At 40.0% G+C, this 27,866-nt stretch overlaps 1 protein-coding gene across 4 annotated transcripts in view; it reads left to right on the top strand.

Annotated features, from left to right (window-relative positions):
* PCBD2 (pterin-4 alpha-carbinolamine dehydratase 2) overlaps nucleotides 1-27,718 on the top strand; it is a 55,645-nt gene extending 27,927 nt beyond the window's left edge. For all 4 annotated transcript variants that reach the window (XM_054568437.1, XM_054568435.1, XM_054568436.1 and 1 more), the window contains 2 exons: nucleotides 25,851-25,931; nucleotides 27,135-27,718. In XM_054568437.1, coding sequence (XP_054424412.1) covers nucleotides 25,863-25,931; nucleotides 27,135-27,230 — 165 coding nt within the window. In that variant the 5' untranslated portion in view covers nucleotides 25,851-25,862 and the 3' untranslated portion in view covers nucleotides 27,231-27,718. The remainder of the gene's footprint in view (nucleotides 1-25,850; nucleotides 25,932-27,134) is intronic.
* Nucleotides 27,719-27,866: the final 148 nt, after the last annotated feature.

Here is a 27,866-nt window from a genome sequence, read left to right as displayed (position 1 = left end):
TAACTAGGATTATATCTGTCAAGACTGTTAAAAAACATCTAGATTTAATTTGATTTCCAGTATTGTAGAAGCTATCCAACATTTTGCTTCATAACTATATTTTAAAAGTTAAAAATCACTCCATTGTTAAGTTTTATAGCACTCCTAGTGCCCATTAAGTTGATTTGTTCAATGGAGGTCAGAGTAAAGCAACTTGGTTACATTAAGATCGGAAACCAACCCATTTGTGACAAATTTAGTCCTTTCGTGTGAATCTTCTCAACGTCTCTGCACTGATTGGATTCAGGTGTAGCTTATGTCAGTAGCATTTAACCTCAAAAGAATGAGCAATGTGATTGGGTTGTTGTAAATTATGGAGCATTTTGCCTTTGCTTGTTTAAATGTAGCTGTTGACTGTGCTGCCCGTGCCGGACCGCTGCGTCTGCCTGTAAGCGACAGGCGGTTTTACAGACCTCTTGGACGGTGGGGGGGTGTGCCCTCATCCCTTCCCCCTTTACGTGACCCTTTCTAAACTGTTTTATTCCCCATTATCCTTTGAGTCATCTCCCACATGTCACGATTTGCACACCTGCAGTTATAAAATTATTTTGGGGTGTCATTATTTCATGTTGTTCACCAATTTTCCAGTATTTATGAATACAATAATGATTTGCCGTAAATCAAGATAATTTACAAGTTACAGGGAATCTGCTCCTACAAATAAGAATTGAATGATTAATTTCTCTGGTGTCCTCCCATTTGAACATCAGTCCTTTAAAAGAAACTGGTAACATTTTTCCTTGTATTTGTGAAAAGTAACCTGCAGTCCAGAACTGAATTAAAGTTTAACTTCAACCTTCAGGACATTTAGTATTTTAAGGTCTGTAAACAAATACAAGCCAATTGAGAAGCAGGCGGTATCTTCTCATAATCAGTAATCAGTTGCATTTGAGCAGTAGCCTTGCCCCAGCGAGAGACTCGCGTGTGCCAGCACTGAGGGCAGGACAGCACGCGGTGTGTCAGCGCGGGGCCGCCACCCGGGGTGGGCGTGTCTGCGTTCAGTCGGGACTCAGTGTGGAGGCCCTTTCTCTCTGTTGACCATCTTTGTGAGGTAAGTTTATAATCTTCTTTGAGCCTGAGGCTCACCAAGGAAGTGGAACGGTAGCCAAGAATTACTGTGCCGAACGGGTTGTGGTGACGGAAAAAACGATTAGGAGCGAGGCCAGAATTATATGTAGTGTAGTGTGTTACCCGGTGTAATTAATCACTTAACGGTATAAGAAAATGCCTATTAGTGACCAGTGTGGAGGCTTGTAAAATATTTTTTTTGGCGAATTTTGACATCTCTCTTGTACGTGTGTCCCCAGGATCAACGCAGCTCCCAGGGGAACGTAGGTGCCCTCAGTGAGTCTGCTGCCGTTTCTGCTCTGCGGACGGGAGGGGAGCAGCCACGAGCTGACGTGCCCAGCACCAGCCGCTCGCACCGCCTTTCTGATGGCCTCCTCCCCTGCCTCCCTGCCTCCTTACCTGGCCTTCACGGCTGCCTTTCCGCCCTCTCCCACCACTCTGTCAGCTCCTGGGGGGCAGGGACTGCGCCCCAGGGCCTGGGCCCAGGAAGGGCAGCACGTCGGTAAATGCGTCCCATACCTTCAGGAACAGACTGTTCGGAAGATTCCGCATCCTTCCAACATGTTAAAGGTTTCGGATGTTGTATGGAGAGCAGAAACATAAGATATGGATAACTCGTTTTCCTAACCAGATTCTTCTCAGTCTTCTATTCCAGTTGGTGGCACATGTGATTTTGTTTCCAAAGGTGTCGGTTGGCAGCGTGAAGGGAACAGGAATCATGGGTTTGCTGGTGCTGAGGCTCCCCTGGCCACGTAGCCACCTCAGGATCCCTGGCTTCAGCCCACCCGGGGCCAGGGGCTGCGTCTGTCAGGGGCCCAAGACGCAACCTTAGAAGGCGGATTTTGAAAACAGAAATAACACTTATTTTGGAAGACCTGCTCACTATCAGAGAAGTATTAGTTCTAGTTAACTCAAAAATGAGTTAACCCTAAAATAACCATTGACTTGAAGTACCCACTGCCAGCTTTTATCACTCATTAATGCCATATTACCTTAAGCGGTGTAGATATAGGAGAGGTGGCTAACTGAAAGCCAAACGGACCAATTTTTTTAGCACTAAATAATGTATATTTTCACATGCATTTGCTTATAAGATAATATTTAGCTTGGTTCTTTCATAAGTAACATCTTGTTGAGAAATGGAAACTGGTATTAACTGCATTTTTATTTAAAATTTTGCTTTAAGCCATGTAACATAGTATTGTGTAATTTGTTCTTCATATGATGGTATATGAGTAAAGTGTTTATTCTAATGAAATCCTCATTTGGCAAATTTTGGCTTTTATAGTTGCTCTTTGATGGACAAATATATTAATTTTACATGAAAAAAGTTTTCACTCACACATTTATTTTTTTAAATACATGCAACTTTTTCTTCACTAAATTGTTAAAAATAAGTTTTATTTAAATAAGAAACAGTTATAATGAGACCATGCTATAAATCTAAGAATGTAATATTCTGGCCTATAATTAAGAATGGGTTCTGCTGGTGAATGTTGGGAAGAGGCAGAGAAGAAAGTTACAATACATTGCCTATTTACCAATTAACCATTACCTGCCAAAAGCACATCAGACCCACACAGCGGACATCCGCTAATCCAGTGGTTAGCCGTTCCGGGCTCTAATGCACACTGTTTTACACGTTAACGGTTTTGAAGTTCCAGCCAAAGCTGACCTTTCACATGTGCTCCGTTCACAGTAGGAATCTCCACTCACTGCTTCCTGTCAGGATGGATTATGGTGACACAGCCCAGGGCTCACTTTGGCTGCAATTAAGTTTTTGATCAGAATTATTTCGTTCACAAACAATCACATTTGTTAAAATGTTACATCTGCCCTGAAAGCCACTGGCAGCCTCTCAGTTTATCAGTGTGATGTGAGGGTAATTCTTCATTTGTTTTTCATAAAATGGCAAACCGTCTTATATGTTTTTTAATTTTTTTTTCGTTTGCTGGTTTCTGCCTTTCATTTCATTGGGTTTGGAAGGAAACTGTGTCTCAAAATTAGTACGAATCTGCTCCTAGACTTTGGGAATTTGAATGGAATGGTTTTTCGGGGCAGAACAAAATTATCCAGTTGAGCCAAGACTCAAATATTATTTCCAAAAGTTGTTAGTGGTGGTTCTGTTTCTCACACGAGGAAACGTTTTAGCTCTGTGAGTGCGGGGGCTCCGAGGTTTCGGTCTTTGGTTTGTAGTCCCCATAGGCTCCATGCCCGCGATGTTGCTGTCTTTCAGTTTTTATCACGACGCCCACTCAGGACCCATCACCGCTGCCATCCACTTTGGGTACCGGAACTGAAACCAGCAGTGGCTTTATTAGCCTTGTCTCTCGTGGCTCTTTGACCAGCTTTTAAAAGGCATTTTCGCACTAAGAAATGGCAGCTGAGATGTACGAAATAGCTTTTTGCCTAACTAGCCATTTTGTCTGTAACATGGTGTGGGGATCAGTGGAACTTTGGAGTTTTGTAACTGATTTTCACTCTCTGTCAAGTGTCCTCCTTTTGTGAACCCTCCCACTTTGTAGAAAAAGAGACTGTTGATGTGGTGGTTTTGTTTGTTGGGTGGGGCACTTTGGGAGCACAGGATTAGAGTATGACTTAGAATAGAAATTAATCTTTGACTTAATTTTGGGTGAGAGTAGAGGCTGGAAGCTGGTGCTGATTGAGGTAGTGCTGGGGGGTGGGGAGAGCATGCAGGTAGGAGGTTGTGAGGTTAGCGCTGCTCGAGTGCTGTCTGAAGTGCAAGCGTTAAGTATGGAAATTGTAATTGCTTTTTAAATATATGTATATATATATATATATTTAGAATGCTATTAAAGGAATTTAGAACCACCTTTAAAAAAATTGCATTAAAACCCAAACCATTTCCCACTTATTTTGATGTAACCAACGTCATTTATAACTAACTCACAGAATTACAAATGGCAAAAGAAAAGTGCCACACCAAAAAATCTCTTTATTTAGGTATAATTTAAAAACTTTTAAATTGAGTAGGGCGTAGCTATACTTCTAAAATCCAGAGGCTTTACTTAAATAATATGAATATGGGCTATGTTAATTTACCGTTCATTTTCTCTGTTGTCAGATTTGTAAGCAGATTTTTCTTAAATCCATTACTAAAACTGTGTTTTTACTTTTTAAAAATACCATATTTGGAATATGCCTGATTACATTTACCATTTAAAGGAAATATAGTTAAAGAGAATACTGAATAGTATTGACTTTTGAGAGAAAACACCAACCTGGAACCTTCTCAAAACAGGCCTCTGTGAGTTTCTTCTAGCTGTGTAACTCAGGACTGCCCTGCCTTGTTAGAAAGCGGTGTACTCACCGAAGGAGGCTGGACAGAATTTGTACCTTCATTGCAAGTTTGTGTTAATGTAGTTGTTGATATTCTTATATTCAGATTTTATTTGTTTGTTGTTTTCTGAGATTCTGAAATTTTTAGAGGTTTGTATCCCTCAGCTGTTATGCCTGTGTCGTGTGTGTGGGACTCTGCTGGGCTATAGGAGCCTCCATTGTCATTGAAGGGGGTCTTGCTGCAATCTGCGCAGTGAGGACAAAGTGCTTCAGAGTGTCCGTCTGTGCAAAACACCAGAGACCGCCCAAATCCTGTGCTGCGTCCACCACGTGTGCAGGCTCCAGGCTTAAACCATCAGTGCCTCTAAGGGAGGCAACGGATGAAACACATATGAAGGTTCAAAAGTGCTCTTTCTGAACGCCTGAGGCAGACATTTGTGACATGGGATCTGCTCTTACGATATAAGAAACTGAAAGATCACTTAACTACCTTAAAGTTTTACTGAAGCTTGTAAAAAAACTTCTGAGGTACCAAACAGGTCATTTATGCCAGAGAAAGAACTCTATTTTTCCTTATTTATTTTTTTAATTCAGAGAGAAAACTCTAGAATCAGGGGTGTCCAACCTTTTGGCGTCTCTGGGCCATACTGGAAGAAGGAGAGTTGTCTTGGGCCACGCATCAAATACACAAACACTAATGAAAACTGGTGAGCAAAAAAAAGTTTTTAAGTAAATTTACGATTTAGTGTTGGGCCACATTCGTAGCCATCCTGGGCCACATGTGGCCCACGGGCCGCAGGTTGGGTGCCCCTACAGATCCTTCCCTGACTACCAGGAAAATCAAAACTCTCACTTTTAAAGAACAGTCTGATTGCTGGCTTAGGGAGACCCAGTCAGTGCTAAGAGAATAATCTTTTCTTTAAAAATCACCAGGGTGCCCGGCAATGATGTCTTCGTGCTGGTCAGGTCACACAGCGGGCGCAGCCCTGCCATCGTGGAGGACGCCGAGGCGGGGAGAGGAGGAGCTCCCCAGGGTAGGAGGGCTAGGCCTGTACCCCAAGTACACTCTCCCTGCTCAGTCTTTCTGTATTACAAGACTGTCCGGCACTTGTCCATAACATTCTGCGTGGGCCCAGAGGTTTAATGTTAAGGCAGAACACCTCTTTCGTACAGAAAATTTAGATGAAAACATTGTAAGGCCTGCTATCCTGAGCCGCGAGGGTTTGGGCCAGGTCACTGCTGCGGCCCCTGCCAGTCCCAGCCCTGTTGGCCTCAGGAAGCCTGGCCGCCTGGATTATGCATTTCTTTCAAAAGGCTCCCCCCCCCCGAATTTATTTCTGACCTTCTGCCCACTCCCTGTATTCATAGCTCAGCATATTTTTGTTTTATTTTAACCCTAGATTTGCCATGGGTCATCATTCTCAAGGTTGCAGTGAAGAATGCATCTCAGAGCGCCAGGGAGGGCGTGCCCCGCAAGTTGGCAGCGGGTGCTCCGGAGGAGATCAGGCAGGCCAAGAGGGTGACGGGGACTGTAACCTCATGAAATGCCACCAATATCACAATTTGGGAACGTTAAGGTGGAGATTGTTCCACAGCAGTCGGCGGTCCCTTGGTACTGCTGGGGTTTGCTCCCAGGACCCTCGTGGATGCCAGAATCCGAGGAGTTCCTCGTGTGAAATGGCCTGTGAGCAAGACGTGAGGTGAACGGTGCTCAAATGAGTGTGGGGGAGAGACCGAGGATCTGTGAAATGGCGGGAGGCCGCAGCAAGACTGGCTCCCCGTCGTTCATTGGATTCAGGGTAGTGCTTGGAGAGAGGCAAACTCTCTGCTCTTTGGGGCTTTCTGGGATTTTTTTCTTTTTCTTTTTTCCTGATCTGTGGTTGGTTGACTCTGTGGATGCAGAACCCATGGATATGGAAGGCTGACTGTACTCTGTTGGCTAAGCACTAAAGACAGAAATACAGGAAGGTTTTTAAAAAAAAAATTAAATTTATTGGGGTTACATGGTTTAATAAGATTATATAGGTTTCAAGTATACAATTTCTGTGGTACCTCATCTGTATATTGTACTGTGTGTTCACTACCCAAAGCTGAGTCTCCTTCTGTCACCGTATATTTTACCTCCTTTACCCTCCTCGACCTCCTCTCACTCTTTTCCTCTGGTAACCATCATACTGTTTTTGTTTGTTTGTTTTGTTTGTTGCTTTCTGTTTTGTATGTCACACATGAGTGAAATCATATGGTTCTTGGCTTTTTTGGCCTGACTGATATTGTTTAACTCGATAGTCTTAAGATCCATCTGTTTTGTTGCAAATGGCAGTATTTTATCTTTTCTTATGGCTGAGTAGTATTCCATGGTATATATGTACCACATCTTCTCTCTCCAGTCATCTGTCCACACCTCGCTTGTTTCCATGTCTTGGCCACCACGAATAATGCTGCAATGAACATAGAGGTACGTATATCTTTATGAAGAAATGTTTTCAAAATTTTCAGGGAGGTACCCGGAAGAGGGATTGCAGGGTCATAAGGTAGCGCTATTCTTAATTTTTTGAGGTACCTCCATACTGTTTTCTGCAGTGGCTGCACCAGTTTACAGTCCCATCAGCAAATGAGGGTTCCTTTTACGTGCAGTTCATCCTGACTCCTTGACATGTTCTCACCGCCTCTCATTGGTCCTTCCCTGGACAAGTAGAGGAGCTGAGTGTGGAAGTTGGGTGACAGGCCCACAGTCACACTTGTGGCTGGGAATATTTGAAGATAAGATCTTGGGTCTCAGAGAAATCTCCTCAGGGCATCTTTCCCCAGGGTATACTTGTCTGCAGGTGGGAGAATTTGGTGACAGTGTTCCTGTTGTTTCAAGTGGTGTGGGTGGAGGTTCCACCAGGTTCACTTGTTACAGTTTTGTCACAGCAGATTGTTAATACCTGAACTAATTGGTTGCTTTAATAGGTGCTGAACTAAAGAGGGATTTATCATCTTATCAAATGTTTTCGCTGGACATTAAAGAAGGATTAAAAAATGACTTCTCATTTATTCCATAAACTCCCAATTAAACAGTTGCTCTTCGAATTTTGCCCTTGAAACTCCACAATGTGTTTTGGGAGAGAATTCAGAGTCTTTATGTTCAGAAGACCTGGCTTAAAAAGATATGTTTGGTATATATGCCTCCTTACTACATGATTGAACTATTTACATGAAATAGTTTCTAAGAGAGAAAATTACCCATTCTTTGTGAGATTGTGCAGCTTCTAAAAAATAAATAAAGAAGAACCAGGAGCCACATGGAAAATGAGTAGAATGTTTTCATGTTGAAAGAAGGTTCAGGATACACAGTAAATAAATATTATCATGGCAGTTGTGGAAAAAGGGCACTAGGGGAAAATGAAAACAAAATGTATAATAGTTTTTTCTGAACGTCTGTAATGCTTTTTCTCTTGCTATCCAATTTTTAAAATTAAAATTACAGGGAACTTATTTTTGCTATAATTAGCATTTAGGTAAAGGAAATAAATGAGAAAAGTATATTCTGACATCAGGGATTTGTCCTAAGTGCGCATGTGGGGACTTTGCATCTGGACACACTTGTATAGAAAGCCCAGCATCCCTTTTTAGGAGGTGTGTGACTCTGGGCATGTGACTTACCCTGGCAGAACCTCAGTTCTCTCTTCTGTAAAACAGGCACGATAACGTGTTCACGGGCTGGCGTGAACGCCTGCCCTGGACTTGTTATTTTACAAATGCCAATTGTGTTTTCCCCGTTCCTTCTTCGTCCATAGAACTGACCAGTGAGAATCAGTGATCCATAGTCAGCAAGAGTCATTATGTTCAGAAGGTACTGCTTGATCAGAAGAGAGTCTACTCAAGTGTTTCTGTGTTATTGATAAAATAACTTACGATTAATGCTGAAGTAATCAGGAAGTAATCAGAGATCTCCTGTTCCTTGTGCCTACTAGATGCTGCTGCAACTATGGTCAGCTAATATTCTTTTTCGTAAATATTACTGTGTGTGTGAGGGCACTTTGCTGTGTGGTTGGTACCCATCATCTCATTGTACCCAGATGGGAATCTCAACCCAGCCAAGTCATGTGTAATAGCTTGTTCAACATCTAGGTTTAGAGGCCAGGTTTTACATTCACATGCTGGATAGCCTTTCTATAGCCTTGCACTGATTCTGATACGAGGTGTGTTTTTAAAATGTTCTAGTCCTACCCTGTTTGGTGTGGCTCAGTGGATTGAGCATCGGCTTGTGAACCAAAAGGTCGCTGGTTCAATTCCGTCAGGGCACGTGCCTAGGTTGCCGGCCAGGTCCCCAGTTGGGGGCCTGTAAGAGGCAACCTATCAATGTTTCTTTCCCTCTCTGTCTCCCTCCCTTCCCCTCTCTCCAACAATAAATAAATAAAATCTTTAAAAAAAAAGTTCCTTAACACCATTTATTGAATAGACTACCATTAGTCTATCGTATGTGCTTCATCTGACACATATTAATTGACTACAAAAGTGTAGATTTATCTCTGGGTTCTCTGTTTTGTTCCATTGATCTATGTGTTTGTTTTTATGCCAGAACCATGCTGTTTTGATTACTGTGGCCTTATAGTATAATTTGATAATAAGTCGCTTGATTCCTCCAACTTTGTTCTTCTTTCTCAGGATTGCTGTTGCTATGTGGGGCCTTTTGTGGTTCCATATGCATTTTTGAAATATTTGGTCTAGATCTGTGAAATACGTCATTGGTATCTTGATAGGAATTGCATTGAATCTGTAGATTGCTTTGGGTAGTATGGGAAAATTGGACAGATATGTGCAGAAAAATGAAACTAGACCATCTTCTTATACCACACATGAGAATAAATTAAAAAATGGAATAAAGTCTTAAATCTTAGACCTGAAACCATAAAAATCCTAGAAGAAAACATAGGCAGTAAAATCTCAGACATTGCTTGTAGCAATGTTTTTTCTGATATATCTCCTTAGGCAAGGAAAACAGAAGAAAAAGTAAAACAACTGGGACTCCATCAAACTAAAAAGTTTTTGCACAACAAAGGAATTCATCAACAAAATGAAAAGACAGCCTACTGAATGGGGGAACATATTTGCCAATACAGCTGATAAGGGGTTAATGTCCAGAATTTATAAAGAACTTATTAAAATCAACACCAAAAAAGTAGACAATCCGATTTTAAAAAATGAGCAAAGGACCTGAACAGACACTTCTCCAAAGGGGACAGATGACCAATAGACATATGAAAAGATGCTCAATGTTACTAGTCATCAGAGAAATGCAAATTAAAACCACAATGAGATATCACTTCACACTGGTCAGATTGGCGGGATATCAATAAATCATCAAGTGCTGGTGAGAATATGGAGAAAGAGGAATCCTAGTGCACTGTTGGTGGGAACACAGACTGGTGCAGCCGCTGTGGAAACCAGTATGGAGGTTCCTCAAAGCATTAAAAATGGAACTGTGTTATGACCCAGCAGTTCCACTTCTGGAAATTTATCAAAAGAAACCTGAAATACTAATTTAAAAAAACATAAGCACCCCTATATTCATTGCAGTGTTATTTGCAGTCGCCAAGATAGGGAAGCAGCCCAAGCGTCCCATCAGTGGATGAGTGGAAAAAACACCTACGGGACATTTACACAATGGAATACTACTTGGCTGTAAAAAAGAACACTTTGCCCTTTGCAACAGCATGGATGGACTTACTGAGCTTTATGCTGAGTGAAACAAGCCAGTCAGAGAAAGGCAAGTATTATATGATTTCACTCATATGTGGAATCTAATGAATAAAATGAACTAACAAGCAAAATAATGACAGACTCATAAATGGAGAGCAGGACGACAGCTGTTGGGAGTTAGGGGGTTGGTTGGGGAGGGGGAGGGATGGAGCAAAAGGAGAAAGGACTCATGGACATGGACAGCAGTGTGGTGATTACAGAGGGGTGGCAGGTTTGAGGGGGATAAATGGTAATGGAAACGTACAGTAAATAAAAAAATAAAATGTTCTAGTCCTCTGCAAATCAAGTAAAAATTTAAATAAGTTAACCAGGCTAGCCATTGCCCGATTGATGGACATTTAGATTCTTTAAGATGTTCATTATTATATCAGTTCTGTAACAAGCATCCTTGGGTCTCCTTGAGTACAGGTGTGAGAGTTTCCTTAGCGTATAGATTCAAAAATGGAATTGTGGGATAACTGTCTGGTACACAGATTTATAAAATGAAGGTTCAGGATTATGAGCAGGTCAGGGCTTTGAGACAGTCACATTGTAGCCCAGTGATGACAACGCTCGTTGTCATCAGAGAATCCCTGCCCGTGCATGAGGCCGGTGGACTCAGGGTTACCTAAGCCCTTGGGACTTCAGAGCAACAGTGAGTTGCTTTTGAAGTGGTTCTGGAAACCTAGGAAGGTACACAGAAAGTGCAAAGATCATGGGAACAGGAATTAGCGGTGAGGCCTTAGGCCAGGTTGTGAGTGTCTTAGGGCAAAAATGACCCTTTTACATTCGTTACCAAGATTCACTGTTGACAGCACTAACTTGGAATGGCACCAATCATGCTGCAGATTTATAATCTGTTACCTTAAATTTTTACAGTTGGGCATAGTGTTAGGTTCAAACTCAAGTTACTGAATGTCTATTGATGGAAAGAAATACTTTAAAATGATATTTTCCCTTTAATTTCCCAAATGAAAAGGGCCCACGTTGTGGCAGAAATGTAACTACTTGTTGTCTCCTTTCCTGCACAGATACCTGTGAGGCTGAGAAATGGCGCTGGCCAAGCTGGCTCGGGTGCTGCTCGTTCTGGGACTGAGTCAGGATGTTGCGGTGGGGGCTTCCTGGAGCTGGAGGTGGGATGCAGATGCCTAGCGTCTGCGAGCCCTGTGTCTTTTAATCGTGTGCTAGGAATCTCGTTGCTTTCAGTGGAGAATCCTGTTTTACGCTGGTCTTTATGGGCAAAGATAATTACATATTTTGCCTGGGTAAGCAAATCAATAAACTTGTAATAAGGTGTATCAGAGCATTTCTTTGGCAGGACTGACCAGAACAGCTTGTGAAGCAGAGCCGTTTCCAATGGAGCGTGAAGAGCTTTGAGAAGTCTCGGGAAGAGCAGAAAGCAGTATTTGAAACCGCTCTTAAACAATTGTTTGTTTTCCTCTTCCCCAACCAAGTTTATAGAAATTTGGTCAGACAGGCATTTTGTTTTGATTTAAAATATTTTCAGTGAATTGTTATCTGCCGAACGCACATGTGTTTCTGCACTTTTTCTTTCACGATTGAAACTTTAAACCCTTCCCTTAAGTCCCCTAGAAACCTCCCTGCCCAGTACGCTGTGCACATAGGAGGAGGGAGAAGGGATTTGGACCCCGGAGAAACCGCGCAGTTTGAAATCTGCCTGTGCATTTGTGCCCTAGAAATGGCCATGGTTACTGCCATGTGGACTCTTTGTTTTCTCTTCTACTAAGATTCCTTGTCCCCAAAAGACATTGGTTGTTAAGGGCGTTTCAGCTTGGTTAATCAGATCGTGAGTGCCTGTGACCACGGCATGAGGCATGATTGGAGCATTTATAAAAATTTGGCCCATAGTAAGCCCCATAATTTGTTTTAAAGAATTACCTCTTCAGTGACATTCTAAAAAATCTCCAAAAGATTGTGGTTTATAACACCACACCTGGTCCAGATTGTACTGGATGAATCCATATTTGCTTCGTTGTAAATGATTTTGAGGGTGGAATTCTTGGATTGTTTTCTGTCTTGTAAGCCCTTGACATTGTACTGGTACCTGTGTGCACACAAACCTCTTGACATGGGAAAGGCCAGCTCAGCCTCCCACTGAAATGCAGGTTGGCTGCATTTATTCTGCATGTTCCTAGAATGAGGAAATGATATGACAATAAACAGAAATGCCCTTGCTGAAGAGAGAAGGGAAGCTGGTGTTTATCTGGTCAGGTGGTTTAGATTAGCCGTGATGCGGCTCTGTATTATGTTACTTTAAATCATTGTGTCCCAACAGGACATAAATTACGAAGATTGTTACAGTATGTTTCATCCTATGTAAGATCAACAAATTGGAATAATTTTTTTATAGGAAAATCACAGTGCTTTTGGCAAGGCTATTGAAGCCTTTAATTTGACTTGAGTATTTCTCAAATATTATTGCCTAATAGATAAAGTATGATTTGCATAAGGTATGAAATAATAAACTTAAAAACAAAAGGGAAGAATTTCTCTTTAGTAACTGCATCAAATGGCTGCGCACTCCCACTCCATCAGAACCTGAGTTTCTTTGTCCCGGTGTTTTAGCGCCGGTTGTGTGTGTGCTTTCCCCCTGGTGGATCCTGCACGAGCTGGCAATTCTCGGGGCAGAGATGGAGCTTTGCTGGGTGCCGCCCGCCCGGCCGCCCTCACCTGCGCAGAGAGGGCGCCTGCTCTGGGGGCGCTGGCCGGATGCCTGCTTAGTATAAGGAGGACAAAAGCAAACGATCCCATTTCTGTCCATTCAGGAAAACAAACCATTTTTTTCCTTTCAGGGTTATGTAAATTACTTAAAAAAAAAAAAACAACACAACAAAAACCCTAAGCCCCCAAACCCTACTTAATCAACAGCTCAAGTTAAGGTAATTTATGTTGGGCGATTGCAGAAAGAGTTGACTTAAGTAAGTATTTATTCTTTTAAATGTTTCCTCTATTCATAACTATTTTCTGAGTTATTGGCCTTATTTGTGAGTTTTTAACACAGAGACTTATAATTATTCATTTGTATTCAGGATGCGACTAAATTTATTTGGCCACACGAAGTAAATTTTCTAGATTTTTTTAAAAAAGGCATGAAATTACTTTGTGTAGGACTCAGGCAAACTGGAACCCGTTCAGTGTTCCACAGTAGCGCATTTTCTGTATGGTGCACTCTGCCTGTTTTTGTGAGACCTTCTCATATAGTGCAGTTGAAAAGTAGTAGTGCTTTCAATTTCCAGAGACTAGGAGAGATGAGAGAGGTTTAGGATTCGTTCAAGGCTACAGATGGAGACAGAGGTAGGATTAGAACTTTTCTGGTGGGTGATACCACTCCCCAGATCTTGTGAGTCTTTGATACCAAACACAGGGTAAGTGCTAAGCTTATTTTACTCTCGCTGTGTCTCAAGCCCTGAGAATTTCCTTTTTTCTGTAGTAATACCGTTTGAAATGCAAAAACAAGGAAGTACCTCGTTTCAGTCTATTAGGGTAGTAATAGATCTCTCCTTAAGCCTCTTCATAGCAGGTTGGGGATAAATTCTGAATGTATTGTGGTTTGCTTCACCTCAGTGTCTGAAGACCGGCAGGTTCAGGGACCTTTCCAAGTTCACAGCCTGGGTGTGCACTTTGAAACAAACAAATACAGATGCCTTGTGAGATGGGCTCTTTCCTCACTGGCTTTTTCTGAATTGGCACTGTTTTCCGAGAAGTGGGTCTGGAAAGCGGTTTTCTCCCAGTGACGCATCGTAGCCAGCTGTTGCTGGGGTCCTCTGTGGAAGCAGCAGCCTGTCTGATCAGTCTCGCGTATTTGGGTGATGTATTTTCCTTACAGGAGATACTGGCAGTGTCACCAAAACTGTACTTAAAAACTCTTAAAATTGATTCCTTTTTAAAAATAAGTAAAAGAAAGGATCAGTATGTTGAAAGGATATGTTGATGTTGTGCACACCTTTTTATACCATCTGATATTTTGTGCAGGGGGATGAGACTGTTTCACAAAATGCATACTGCTTGTAAAAATGTGTTTATCCTACCGTTGAGCCAAATTAGTGTTGGTTTGTTTCGTTAACGTATTGTTGACTGCGCCCACTCCCCTGCACCCTCGTTCTCTTCCCCCGCCCTTGTGGTTGGTGCTGTAGGGTCTTGACTTTCAGTTTAACCTGACGTGTTCCAGTTTGAGCAGGAGCCTTTTTGCCTTTTCTATCTTTCTTTCTCTTTTTAAAATTAGGTGCCTGTAGATTCCTTTTATTACAATAATAAGGCAAGACAGTCTTATGTCAGATATAAACTGGAATACTCAGTGAAAGTCTTAGAAGGAGCCAATTGATTATAGAGAAGACAAAGCAGGAAGTAGAGTGCCATTTTGCATATTCAGTTTTTTAAAATGTATTTGTTCATACTCCATATATCTTAGTGGTTTGGGTGCATGAAGTTTAAGAGAGATTTTTTTAATAGATATTTGAATTTCTATACATTTTATAATGACAATAATACCAATGAGTGTAAATTCCAATTCTGAAAGGGTTGGTAAAACGAAACAAAGAACTTTGGTAGTCTTTGCACTACTTCTGGCCTCATAAGACCCCTGAAGGCTGCAAATTGGGACTCTCAGTCAGTGAGGAACAAAGGCCTTCATCAGGGCTCTCCTGAGGCAGCCGACTGGCCTGAGCGAGCAGTGAGTCTTCAGGAGCTGTTCTGATGTTAGGGGACTCTGGGTAAATGGTTTCTCTTGGCATGATTTTTGAAACCCATGTTTCAGTCTGCTTTAGAGGGAAAGGATGGATAGAAAACAGGTGAAATGTGTTGATCAAGAGAGCAAAACTGGTTTGGGAGAAATTCTAGAAGGAGCTAATCAGACTAAGCTGTTGGTCTTCCGAATAGTAGCTGATGATGATATAGGGAACTATAATTTAAGCTTACTGGCAGACAGATTCGGAAATGAGCAGTGTCCTTTCAGGGAAAAGATATTCTCACCTTGTGACCATCTTGGCCAGAATGTCTTGTTGGCACACATCAGCTGTGTGGAATCTATCTAGAGAGCTTTCACTAAAAATGGAACAGAAGCAAAGAGCTCTTTGGTCAAGTTCTGTGTAGAGGTGTTTATGTTGGTTAGACAGCTGCGTGGAGGAGAGTAGGCCTCTCAGAGGGAAGTCTTCCCAGCCCAGGAATTAAGGAGGAATTTACCAATGTAATTAGAAATCGTAATTCTGCAAAGGAAAACTGTTTTGCACCTTGCCTTTTCATTGAACAGCATCTCTTAAAGGTGCTACTGTGTAATTAGCTAAAAGAGATGCCTTGTTTTTCTAAGTGGCTTTTTAGGGTATTACAAAAATTCCCAAATATGGTGACTTAAGAGCTGCTTCTTTTTTTTTTTAAAGGCTCTAAAATGTTACAGTTCTGTGAATGCAGCTTCTGAAGGTAATGTTGAGAGGTGAGCATGCCCTCTCCTAGGCGGTATGAAGGCGCACTCACTTGGCTGAGGGCACAGTGGAGCAGGCTGCTCTTCCAGGAATGTGTGGACGTTGTCTTAATGTCTGGTGAAGCCAGCTTTAGTTTCAGAGTTGGATATTCTTGACCTGAGGCATTGGAAATGTTGTGTTCTAAGTGGGTTAAGTAGAAGGCAGGTAAGACTAGTGGCCCGAGGTTGGTGGGGGTTGTGCCCGCCCCTCCCCTCCCCTGGACTGCTTAGGTGATGGTCATCACATGAGACCTTTAGTCTGGCTTCTCAGGGAGGCATGAGTCACCTGCTTGGCTAAGATGCTCAATGACAGATTGCCAGTTGCACTGGAAATCTTCCTGTGAGGACCCCTTAGAGAAACAGTTTCAGATATGTTTCTGTGTTTCTCGGTCCAGCCAGGTGAATTTCTTTGGAAAGGAATTCTTTCTCTCCAGGCCATAGACACTCTCTCTCTCTCTCTCTCTCTCTCTCTCTCTCTCTCTCTCTCTCTCTCTCTCTCTGTGTGTGTCTGTGGAGATTCAAAATGTCTGAGTGAGTAGAGCATCATACTTTTCATTAAGCTTGAACATTCCTCTGAGGAAACTATTCCGATGATTCAAAAGGCCGCAGCTATGGGCAACTGGTGATTGGCAGCTTCATCATGACAATGTGCCTTCGTGCATCACGTCTCACGTGAAGTTTTTTTGTGAAACATCAAATTACCCATGTGATTTAGCCCCCATGTAGCCCAGATTTGGTGCCCTGTGACCTCTGGCTTTTCCCAAAACTAAAATCACCTTTGAAACGGAAGAGATTTCAGAACACCAGTAAGGTTCAGGAACATACAACAGGGCAGCTCATAGTGATTGGGAGAACTGTGTTAGGTCCCAAGGTGCCTACTTTGAAGGGGAATGAGGCATCATTGTCCTATGTACTGTGTTTCTTGTATCTTGTATTTTCTTCAATAAATGTCTCTCCTTTTCATATTACATGGTGGAATACCTCCTGGACAGGCCTCATATATGTAACATGTTAAAGTGATGGTGATGATAATCGTCACTGACATTAACTGCATGCCTGATGGAATGACTGGCATACTGTAAACATGTTACATGAATTAGGCTCTTTACATATGAGGAAACTGAGGCTCATTTCAGAGGTTAAGTAATTCCTCTGTGGTCACATAACTAGTGAATAGCAGAGCTAGGACTTGAACCCGGGTCTCTGATGCTATTGGTCTTTTCTACTCACCATTGTGTTCAAAACATGGGTAACAGTTTGGAGAAAAAAATATGGATCAAATGCATCTTTGGTTAGGTCTGTTCCTTACAATTCTCATGTTGCTAGTCGAGAATATTTTTTTGCCTACAAATTAAGATCTGATGTTCCCTTTGCAGTGGCTAGAACAGTTAACAGTGTTTTCCATGAGAAAGTCATGTTGAGACACGTAATCATATTCTGGGGCAAAGAACGCCTTTCCTTGGTGCACCAAGCAATGTTTATGTGATTGATCAGACACCAACACCCAGGGAAGGTCCTGTCCTGTGACATGTGCGTGCTTGGCAATGATCTTGCCGTGTATTTTGCTTAATAATTTTCATTATTTTTAATTAAAGTTGAAGAAGTACAGACTCTAGCCAAAATTAAGGTAGGTTGTGTTGCCGGAATCTGGTAATTACTTTAATTGATCACAAGATAGTTTCCTTGATCACCAATTAGACTAAATTGCCGATCATGTTTCAAGACGTGAAGAAATGCCCAAACTGATTTATGTAATAGTGTTTTCATTTCTAATCAGACATAAATATCATTTCCTTCCATAGCAATTGTGTTTTATAAAAGAAGGGTTATGGGCCTACAAACATAAAGGTGATTCATAAACAATGGAGTTCTAATTCATTGAATTAGTAAAGGAAGTATTTAGAGGCTTAATGGAGATTGTACTGGGGAATTACTTTGGAGTTGCTGTTGCTCATTTTCTTAGTGGGAGATATGTTCTTTTTTAGTGCATAATTAAAATAGTCTACAATCAAAATATAAAAGGCAGCTGATTTAAAGAACATATCAAAGAGAACTGCTCTGAGTAATGAAAGATTTGTATTGTAAATATGTGCAAAAGTTAAGTCTTAGAACTTTAATAAATCATACATGTGATTTGGCTGAAGCTGCGTTTTAAATTCAGGGTGCTGTTAAACATTTCACAGATTGATACAGGATTTTTGTTTTGGTTTCGTGCATCTGATAGTCTTTCATATTTTCATGGAATAAAATGAAACAAAAGGAACTTTAAGAAAAATTAAAGTTTCCAAAGAATACTTGATTTGAGGTTCATGGAAAAATCTTTTAATTGCTGATGGTTTGGAGATTTCCAAATGACAAACTTCATTGGCCCAATTTACTGTGATTGTAATGCTTACATTCCTTAAAATGGCAGAGTGACTTAAAAAGTCATACTTCATCATGCATTCATTGACTTGTTCATAAAATGTTTGTAATTTGCAATAGAGGAAAGACTGAAACTATTATCAGCCATTATATGTTATTTGTTGGCCATATGTTTGTTTGAAATGGCCGTGGCTCAACAGAACATGGCTCATAGACAAACTATGCTGTAAATTGGCACTAAAAACCCACCTAAACAGGTAGGCATATGTTAAGAAGTTAACATGAGCCAAAATATTTTAATATGAACCAGGTTACACAGGCTGCAGGATCCCAGCTGCCTTTACGGTGAGACCTTCATTTGCATGGCTTCTTCATTTTTTCCCAAACTAATTTTTAAACATAGATCAAGTAGATCTGTGGTGCAAAATTCAAAAGGTTCCAGAGTACAGAAGTCTTTCCCTGTTTCTGATTCTCAAACACCCAGTTCCCCACCCCCGCCATCACTCACTCTGTTACTCGTTCCAGAGATATTAATGCATATAGTTTCTTTTCTTTCCTTTTTATACAATTCATAAACTGTTTTTATCCATTTTTTTTCACTTGGAGGTATTTTCATGTCAGGGGATAAACGGTTTCCTCATTCTTTTAAATGGCTGCATAGTATTCTAGTGTAAAACTGCTGTAATATGTGTATTTAATCAGGTCCCCGTTGATGGACATTTGGCTCTCTCAAGTCCATGGCTCTTAGCAGCTGGGCTGCAGTGACCATTCCTGTAATTTATGTCTGAGTGTGTCTGCATACAAGTTCCCAGAAGTGGGATTGTTTGGCTGAAAGGCATATACATTTTTTTCCCCTAAGGGCTTGGGCATATAAAATTTTGATAGATATTATCAAATTCTCTTCCATAATGATCATTAGTAGTTTACATTCACCAACAACTCACAAGCGTGCCTTTTCTCCTATATCTTCACCAGTAGAATATTATCAGACTCTTTGATCTTTACCAAACTGATAGGTTTAACTTAGTTTCCCCCAGCTTTATTGAGATATAATTGACATATAATTTAGTTTTAATTTGCAAATCCAATTTATTTTGTGTCTTTTAATTTGTTTATTGTTTGGTTTTTATTACCACATAGAAAAACATTTTAATGTAATAAGATTTATCTACTTTTTTAGTAGTGGTTTAAAGTTTTCTGCATGTGAAATTTATATATTTCTTGTTAAGTTTACTCCTAGATAATCTCTGGTGCCATTTTAGGTGGGATCTTTTCTTCCAGTGTACTTTCTAATTAGTTGCTTGTATTAAAAGGCTGTTGAATATTTTGGCTTCTTTTATTCTTGCCTTTAATTGGAATTCTTGTGTTTCCCTATTAAGAATGATACTGAGGACGTAGTTTAATCATTTAAGGGGGGGTTCATGTATTCTTCTTTCATTAAGAATTTTAATACATAATAAACATTGAATTTATCAAGTATCTTTTCAGAATTTATAGAAGTCATAGAATTTTTGATTAATATAAATTATATCAATATATTCCCTAATATTGAACCATCCTTGCATTCTTACACTAAATCCTAATTGCTCATGGTGTTTTGTTCTTTCAGTGTATTGCTAGGTTTTGTTTATTAAGATTTCAATAGATATGAGATTAATTTATAGTTTTATTATTATGTGCTATCTCTGTGGGAATCTGGAGACAATGTTATAGTTTATAAACATAACTTGGATTTCTTTTGGTCTTTTTTAATGCTTTGGAACAATTTCATTAATATTAGAGTTAACTTGATTAAAGGTTTGGCAGAATGCCTCTGTGAAATGATTGGGAACTGTTACTTTTTGGTGCCACCTTTAGACACCAGAGTTATCTAATTGTTTATAGTTGCTTAATTGTTTAGATATTTTTCTCTTCTGTTGTCAGTTTTGATAATTTTTATTTCTTGGAGAACTATTTTAGCTAAGTTTTAAAATTTAGTAAACCGTACTTAAAATTTTTTGTATGTCTTAAAATTTCTTTTACCTATAGTTACTTCCCTATTCTCATTTCTTCTTTTGTTTATCTGTACTTTCCTTGTCTTTTTTTTTAAATGAAGTAACCAATTTTCTATTGTATAATTTTTTTCAGATACAGCATTTTGATTTATTCTACCATTTTTCTTTTTTCTAATTCATTTATATCTGCTTTTCTCTTACATTCTTTCCAGTTCCCTTTAAGTTTATTTTGTTGTTATTTATTTACCTTCTTGATTGGGTGCTTTATTTATTTATTTATTTATTTGGATATGTCCATTGATCTTTAGAGAGGAAGGAGGAGAGAGAGAGAAAAAAAAAAGAGAGAGAGAGACATTGATGCGCGTGAGAAACATTGATCAGTAGCCCCCTATACTCACCCCCACTGAGTATCAAACCCGCAACCTAGGTATGTGCTCTGAGTGGGAATTGAACCTGTGACATTTTTGTGCATGGGATGATGCTCCAACCAACTGAGCCACATAAGCCAGTGCTTAATTTATTTATTTTTATTCTATCGTGTTCATTAATTTAAGGTAATTTAATATTTAAAATGTTTACTCTGATTATTGCTATTTTGATGTATCATATATAGTACCTATTACATTATTAATTTCTTTTTTAGTTTTGATGTCTTCTTTGACTCCAGATTTTTAAAAGAAGTGTTTAAAAAAATTTCTGTGTCATATTTTGCTGCTTTTGGGTCCTAGTTTTGTTTTTAATTTTATCAGAAAATGTTGTCAGTACTATTTCTACTTTTTGGAACATACTGAGATTTTCTCTGTGGGCTAATATGTGATCACTTTCCATGAATGTCTGATAGATATTTTTAAAAGTATATTATCAGGTTTTAGAGTATAAAATATATTGATTAGACCTACCTTTTAAACAATGTATTTAAGTAGTCCGTATCCTTACTTTTGTTTGCTTAATCAGCCATGGATTAAGAGAAGTGAATTAAAGTATCTATGCGTGTTTCTGTTTGTCCTATATTTCCTGTCATTTTTGCTTCATTGATTTTGATGCTGTGTTATTTGTAGTATAGATACTTACAATTATTTAATCTTCATTGTGGATATACTTTATAATTGTAAATTGCCCTTGTGATTTCTTTAAAAAAGTCTTTTTTACATTTGTTTGTGTCCTTCTATATATAGTGATTGGGTTTTGCTTTGTGATGTAAAGTTTTCTCTTTTAATTGGTTGGGTTTAGGCTCTTTAGTTTATGGATCGAAAAGATGTTTGGTCTTATAAAATATGACAGAACCAATGTATTCCTTTAAATGATGGTATGAATTGTGTTTTCTTTGCTTCATTTTAATTGTTTTTCTTTACTTAATTGTCAATGTTTTTATTTTTATTCTGGTTCTTCTAGTGGATACTATTATACCTATAATTTTATATAGCAAACTTAATTCTTTATTTGTTTAGATGGCATTTAGATAGCATTTCTTTATATAGCGGTCTCCCCACTAAGCAATATCTGAATTATACTTCTACTTTCCCTTTACTATACAATTTTAATTTATATTATTTTTAGTTTTAGTACTTATATTTCATACCTTTATATTTACATTTGTAACATTTGATCTTTTAGCTTTCAAGACTTTTTAAAACTTTCATCTACCTTCCCCATTTTCCTTCAGTCCGTTTAATAGTTTATAAAACTTGCATTTTATTCTGTGACCATAATCCCCATGATTGTTTTAAATGTATTCCTAAAGCTGAGTGAATTTATTGCTCACTGTCAGTACCTTTGGTATAGTTTCTCCATTCATCTCTTAGTTTCTTATATTTCATTCTTTTTAAATAAAAGTTTCCTTAATAAGGATGAATGGGAATTATTCCCTGAAGTATTGCATTAAAAAATTTGTCTCGCATTAATTTTGAACAACAGTTTAATTTAGCTAGGTATAAAATACTTTGCAGTTTCATTGCCTAAATTCTTTTTTTTAAGCTTTTATTTATTTCCTTTCAGAGAGGGGGGGAAGGGAGGGAGCAAGGGAGGTAGAGAAATATCAATCTGTGAGAGAAACATCAGTCGGTTGCCTCTCATACGCCCCAAACTGGGGGCCTGGCACTCAGCCCAAGCGTGTGCCCTGACAGAGTTGACCTTTTTGATTTGATGACCTTTCGGTTTGCAGGCCGGTGCTCAGTCCACTGAGCTGCGCCAGCCAGGGCTCATTTCCTAGATTCTTGATAAGCATTGCTCCTCTGACTTCTGTGCTGAATGTTGCTGTGTGGAAGTTTGAAGTCCAATTCTTTTCTTCCTATAGGTGAATTGATCTTTCTTTTTCTTCAAAGGATTTGTTTTTCTTCTATGGTTGTATACACATGGTTGGATTCTTACCATCTATAGACTTAAATCTTGTATTTCTGGACATTTTTCTTGAATTACATTTCTAATTTTTCTGTTTTTCTTGTTTTCATTGATAATAATTATCTTAGTGTTAGATCTGCTTTTTCTTCTGTATTTATTGTTTTCTAATTCTTATAAACTTTTGTTGATTTCTACTTTATTTTGCCCATTTTCTCAGCCCTGTTTTTCTTACTGGGTAGTTAGTGGTATCTCTTTGGCCTTGGGCTGTTTGCAGCTTTTTTTTTTTAATAATAATTTTTATTTTTGATTACAGTTGCTATACAACAGAGTGATTAGATCTTTGTGGAATGGTTACAGAACATCTGTACTTTCAGCTGGTTCAGGCCCTTTAGACTCCAACTGGCACCCTGGTAACGAGTAGGTGGGGCTGTAAAAAATCTTAGAAAGAGGGGACAGATGCTCTTCATCATCAGCCATGTTTGCCATTGAGTCATATTCCTTCTTTATTAGGTTTCAGATAATTAGAATTCCCCTTTGAGGTTTTACTTTTTTCTTCTCCTATCCACTCCTATAATTTTTTTGCAGAAATTCTACTTTAATTTGAATGCGTATTGTTATGGATGTTTTTAATTTGTGGATTCAAAAATAAATACTTTGGGGATTATTTGGTTTTGTCCTTTGGAAGAAGGGCTGTGGAACTGCCTCCTTGTTCCAGAGCAGTTGGTGTGTTCTTTCCCTAAGGGAGAATTAGGGGTAAATCTTGTGTGAATGGTTTATTAGGCTTGGTGATATTTTAATAAATGCATATATCAGGTGACAGTTGAGGGAAATATATAAAGCTGAGGAAAATACGAATTTAGAGGGTCTTCAGATGTGCGCCCCCCTTTACACTGTGTGTAGGTATGGTAGATGCTTTTTCTTTGGTCAACATACCTCTTACGATGTGGGTGTTCTCTTTTTTGATGAAGGAGATTTTGCTATTATGCTGATACTTGTAGTCACAGATTTGAGGAGCTCTTCTGACCATGTTCAAATCCATTTGGTCCGTGTGGCTCTTGGGAAATGGGAAGGGATTCTAAGTACCACTTTGGACCTCTTAGGAAAACATGGTTCAAAGGAGTTTTGGCCGCAGGGCTTAAGAACTTGGGCAGTGAGTGATCGCCCACCTCCTCTCATTTGCTGTCATTAGGCTGTTTTCCCCAGTAAGTGTGCACCGTAGTGCCACCCCACAGTGTTTTATGTATTTGTCAGGTACACGTGTGGCAGTCTCTCGCCAGGGCATGTGGGGACAGGAAAGGCTGTTCTGGGAGACGGCAACTGGGATCTTAGGCTCTCAGGGCTTCGGGAGGGCTCGTCACCTATCGTTGTGTTTTGTAAAGTTCGACGAGAAATTGCAGGGATAGCACTGTTGCCATTATTGATCTCTCACTCTGTGCCTAGTGCTGTGCCATATGCTTTTGTATACTCTGCCTCATTGTTATTTGAATGGTTACATGAGTTTTCTGTTATTATCCCCATTTTACTGATGAGAAAACTGAGGCTTGCAGGTACTTGCATGACAGTAAGTAGTAGAGTTGGGACTTGAATCCAGGACTCACTGGCTCAAAAGCACATACCGTTAACGACTACTACTGTCTCAGAGGTGATGATTGTAAGTCTTCTATAGCTAAACAAGAATAAGGCATTATAGACAAACAGTAAAAATTCACATTATACATTGTTTAATACAGGTTAACTCTGCATTTGAATAATGAAAACGGACTTTTGCATTAGACTTGTCCTTCCCCTCACACAGTCTAGAGAATCAGACTACAGGGTCCCCCCCTTATCTGTAGACAGTCCATTCCAGGACCCCCAGTGGGTGCGTGGAACTGTTGATAGTACCGAACACAGAATAGGCTGTGTTTTTCCTTTACATGCGTACCTCTGATAAAGTTTAATTTATAAATGAGGCACAGTGAGAGGCCTGATTTGTAACATAACTAATAATAAAATAGAACAAGTGTGATAATATCTGTAGTAGGAGTGATGTGAATGTGATCTCTCTGACAGCCAGTCTGAGAGCTGAGACGGCGGGCGGCATGCGCAGCGGCGATGTGCCGGGCAAAGAGAGGGCTCACGTCCTGGGCAGGAGGGAGGGGGACAGTGCAGGGTTTCATCACGGTGCTGAGAGTGGTGCACAATTTAAAGCGTAGGGGTTGCTTATTTCTGGAGTTTTCCATTTAATATTTTCAGACCACGGTCGATCGCTGGCAACTGAAACCAGGGGAAGCGACACTGGGGATAAGGGGGGCCCTGCATGCAGAGAGAAGGGCGGGAGAGTGAGTGTTGCCTTCCTGCTGACAATTCCGTATGTGGTTAGATGGATTTCGCTTGGATTTTCTTCCTTTTCCTAACCAGGGAAAACCTTTGGGCCTTAAATGTCAAGATGGAAATCTTTATCCTGAATAAAGTGGATTTGGAGACAGGAACCATTATGAATGACAAAAAATTATTTTAAATGGCATCTTCCGTATTTCTCACTGTTAACTTGGAAATATGCTCTTTTGTCATTCGTTGATCCAAAGACAACACAACTAGCATTAGATTGATTTTTCTGGATGGTGTAATAAAGTTAAGTATTTATTTCGTGGCTGTAGTGAAGACTGCTCTGTGAATTCCACTGTAACTTTGTGACTAATGTGACCTTACCTTAGAGGCTTACCAACTATTCCTGCCTTCTGGGCATAATAGAGACAGACTCTCCTATTGTTTGCAGTTACCCTCATAAAAATTTGAAAGCAGGCAAAAGAAAAAAAAAAGGATTTTTTCCTCTCAGGACAAGTTTGCCTTGTGCTTGACAAAGTTAGGTGTGCAGGTCCCCTGTGGCGTGAAGACAGCCCTCCAGGTGCCCACACCTGTGGCGGGGCCGCAGCCCTCTGCTGAGAGGCGGGGCCCTCCCCTCGGGGTGGCAGTGCTGGGCAGGGGCAGAAGGCCTGGAGCAGGCAAGCCAGGCTTTGCTGTTTCACTCTGGGTGTCCATAAAAATAGTCTTTCCTCCCTTCCTGCCCTGCCTGAGAGGTGGAATAGGGAAGTTGTTCGTTTCTGCCAGTGCCTGGCTTAGGACACACTCAGGAGACATTCTGACGTCGACACCTTCGGGAGCAACCCAGCTGCTGAAAACAAAAGGAACAGCACTGCGAGAAAAGTGGCTGCTCAGATCTGGGGCCAGCCAGTGGGTCCAGGGCACTGGGTTGAAGGGAAATTATTCCCGGGCTATTTTGGAGAGTCTAGTCCTGAGGACAATTAAACAGTCCAGACAGGTCACTGGGTGAGACCAATTTCCTGCTTTGTTTATTTGAGCCTGATTGTTTTCACCATGGAGCAGCAGGTCACGGTCCTGCTACACCGTTACCCCAGCTCTGCAGAGAGCAATCCCTTTCATATTTGATTTCTCCGGGCTTCCCTAAGGATCCTGGCCATGCCTTTATCTGGCTGGATTGCTCTGGGGTCTCTCTCAGGTCCAGGGCAGAGGGCAGCGTCAGTAATCACTTTCGACTTCATCTTCTGCAGGCGTTTGGCTTTATGTCCCGAGTTGCTCTACAAGCAGAGAAGATGAATCACCACCCGGAATGGTTCAATGCGTACAACAAGGTAATGAAGCTGCCTTACTTTGGGATCACCTTTCTTACTTACGGAGTATAAGAAACTTCCTTCTCCCTTCTCATCCTGTGCAGCTAAGTGTCATTGTACTTAGGAAAGTATTCTCTTTTTCTTTTTTTCTCAGAATCTATGTGTATTATTGTAATTTAGTAACAAAGTTGTGGATCTGCTCGAGAACAGGGACTAAGCCCTTTATTTTCCTGTTTGTCCCCTTTGAAACTAATATGAAAGTTGGGCTATATTATATTAGGCTCCTGAATTAAACTTGAATATCAGCCATGTAGATAAAATTTTAAACCCTCAAAGTAAATTATTGAAAGACATGATAGCAAGTAAGAAAGATATGGCCTTATTTATCTCATTGATATAAGTATCTTAAGAACTATGCTTTAAATAATAATTATTTATTAAATGCTGTATCCTTAGTGGGACTGGCCTTGCTTAAGACAAAGAGCAGGCTGGAAAGACTGCATCAAGCAGTTTTAAGGGGCACAGTGACAAGAATCAGCCTCCCTCAAAGTCCTTGCCTTTATGGTCATACCATTTAGAATGCCTTATTGTCTAGATTTCTGTGGAGTTCTTTTTTCTCTTTGAAAGTCCTCTTTGAATAAAGAGAATATTTCATGATATTTTTGTGACTTATTAGGATAATTCAGAGCATGCAGGTATCAGTATAAACTTTTCTTCTACAGTTAACCTCTCTTTGCCTATAACTTTGCTTTTGCCTTTTAGTTGATTTGTCAAGAAGTAAGAATCTGTTCCTTCATCCCACCCCCACTTTACTTCCCTAATTTGGAAATGGGCTTTTTTAACCTTGCTAAGATACTACATTTGATAGCTTGGTTTTTTTCAGTGGCCTGAAAATAGTGGGTGTAATTAAAGTAATGGGAGTTCAAATGGAACCTCGGTCTCTTTTTTTCTCAAGAGACAAGATTTGAGATTCTGGCAGCTGAACTGCCCTTCGTGTGAGAGAACCTTTCTACCCCCGGACAACCTCTGGGTGCGGCGTGAAGCAGACTGTGCCCCTGCAGTTTCCTGGGCTTTGGAAATGCTGTGCTTATTCATGTTTTCTAAATCATTTAATCTCTTCAGTTCTTAAATATGAATGTTGGAATATAGATTGATTTCTGAACCACGGAAGAATACCATGAATCACAGGTCAGGTTTTTAAAAACTGCTTCTCTCTTTCCTTAGGTCCAGATAACTCTCACTTCGCATGACTGTGGTCAGCTGACCAAAAGAGACGTGAAACTGGCCAAGTTTATTGAAAAAGCAGCTGCTTCTATGTGATTTCTTTCAAAATGCATGTAAAATCGTATACACATCTCAGGTGCAGTATATTTTGAAGGTGATTAACGTGAACAAATTAAGTTGTAAATTTAAGTTCAACTTTATATACCACATTTTTATAAAATCAGTGCTAAATACAAAATGATTTACATTTGAGTCTGAGGTATTTTTTATTATATCTAAATCACATATATAAGGCAAACCAACCTAGGTAATTATATTAATGATATGATATTCAGAAAGAGAGAGGAATAGCATTCTTAAAGACCAGAAATTGAGGTGGGGGAGCATTTACCCATTTTATAACCCAGAAATTGAAGCGATCATGGGGGCTTTGCAAATGCAGTGTGTTGGAGAATAGTCGTGAGATAGAAAAATAATGAAGGACTCTGTAGCTAAAGGGTTTTTAACCATCTGTAACAATTCTTATGAATGTAGACTTCAGCTGCTGTTATTAAGTAGTTAATTAAACTACAGAGTCACAAAAATTGGTTGGCCTGCCTTGTTGAAGGGAGTCGAAGGGAGAGGACAAGTGTTTGTCTATGGCTTCCAGAAAGGTGGGACAATAGAAGGGTTCACAGTCAAAAATGGCCAACTATTCAGGTCAGCATTTGAATGACTGAGTTAAGGAGGGGC

This window comes from Pteronotus mesoamericanus, unplaced genomic scaffold (genome assembly GCF_021234165.1).
Source record: "Pteronotus mesoamericanus isolate MK-2021 breed Mesoamerican mustached bat unplaced genomic scaffold, CSHL_Meso_final contig_2, whole genome shotgun sequence".
In the NCBI taxonomy this organism is placed as follows: Eukaryota; Metazoa; Chordata; class Mammalia; order Chiroptera; family Mormoopidae; genus Pteronotus; species Pteronotus mesoamericanus.
Note: the sequence above shows the minus strand (reverse complement) of the source record. Positions and strands in the feature narration are given on the sequence as shown.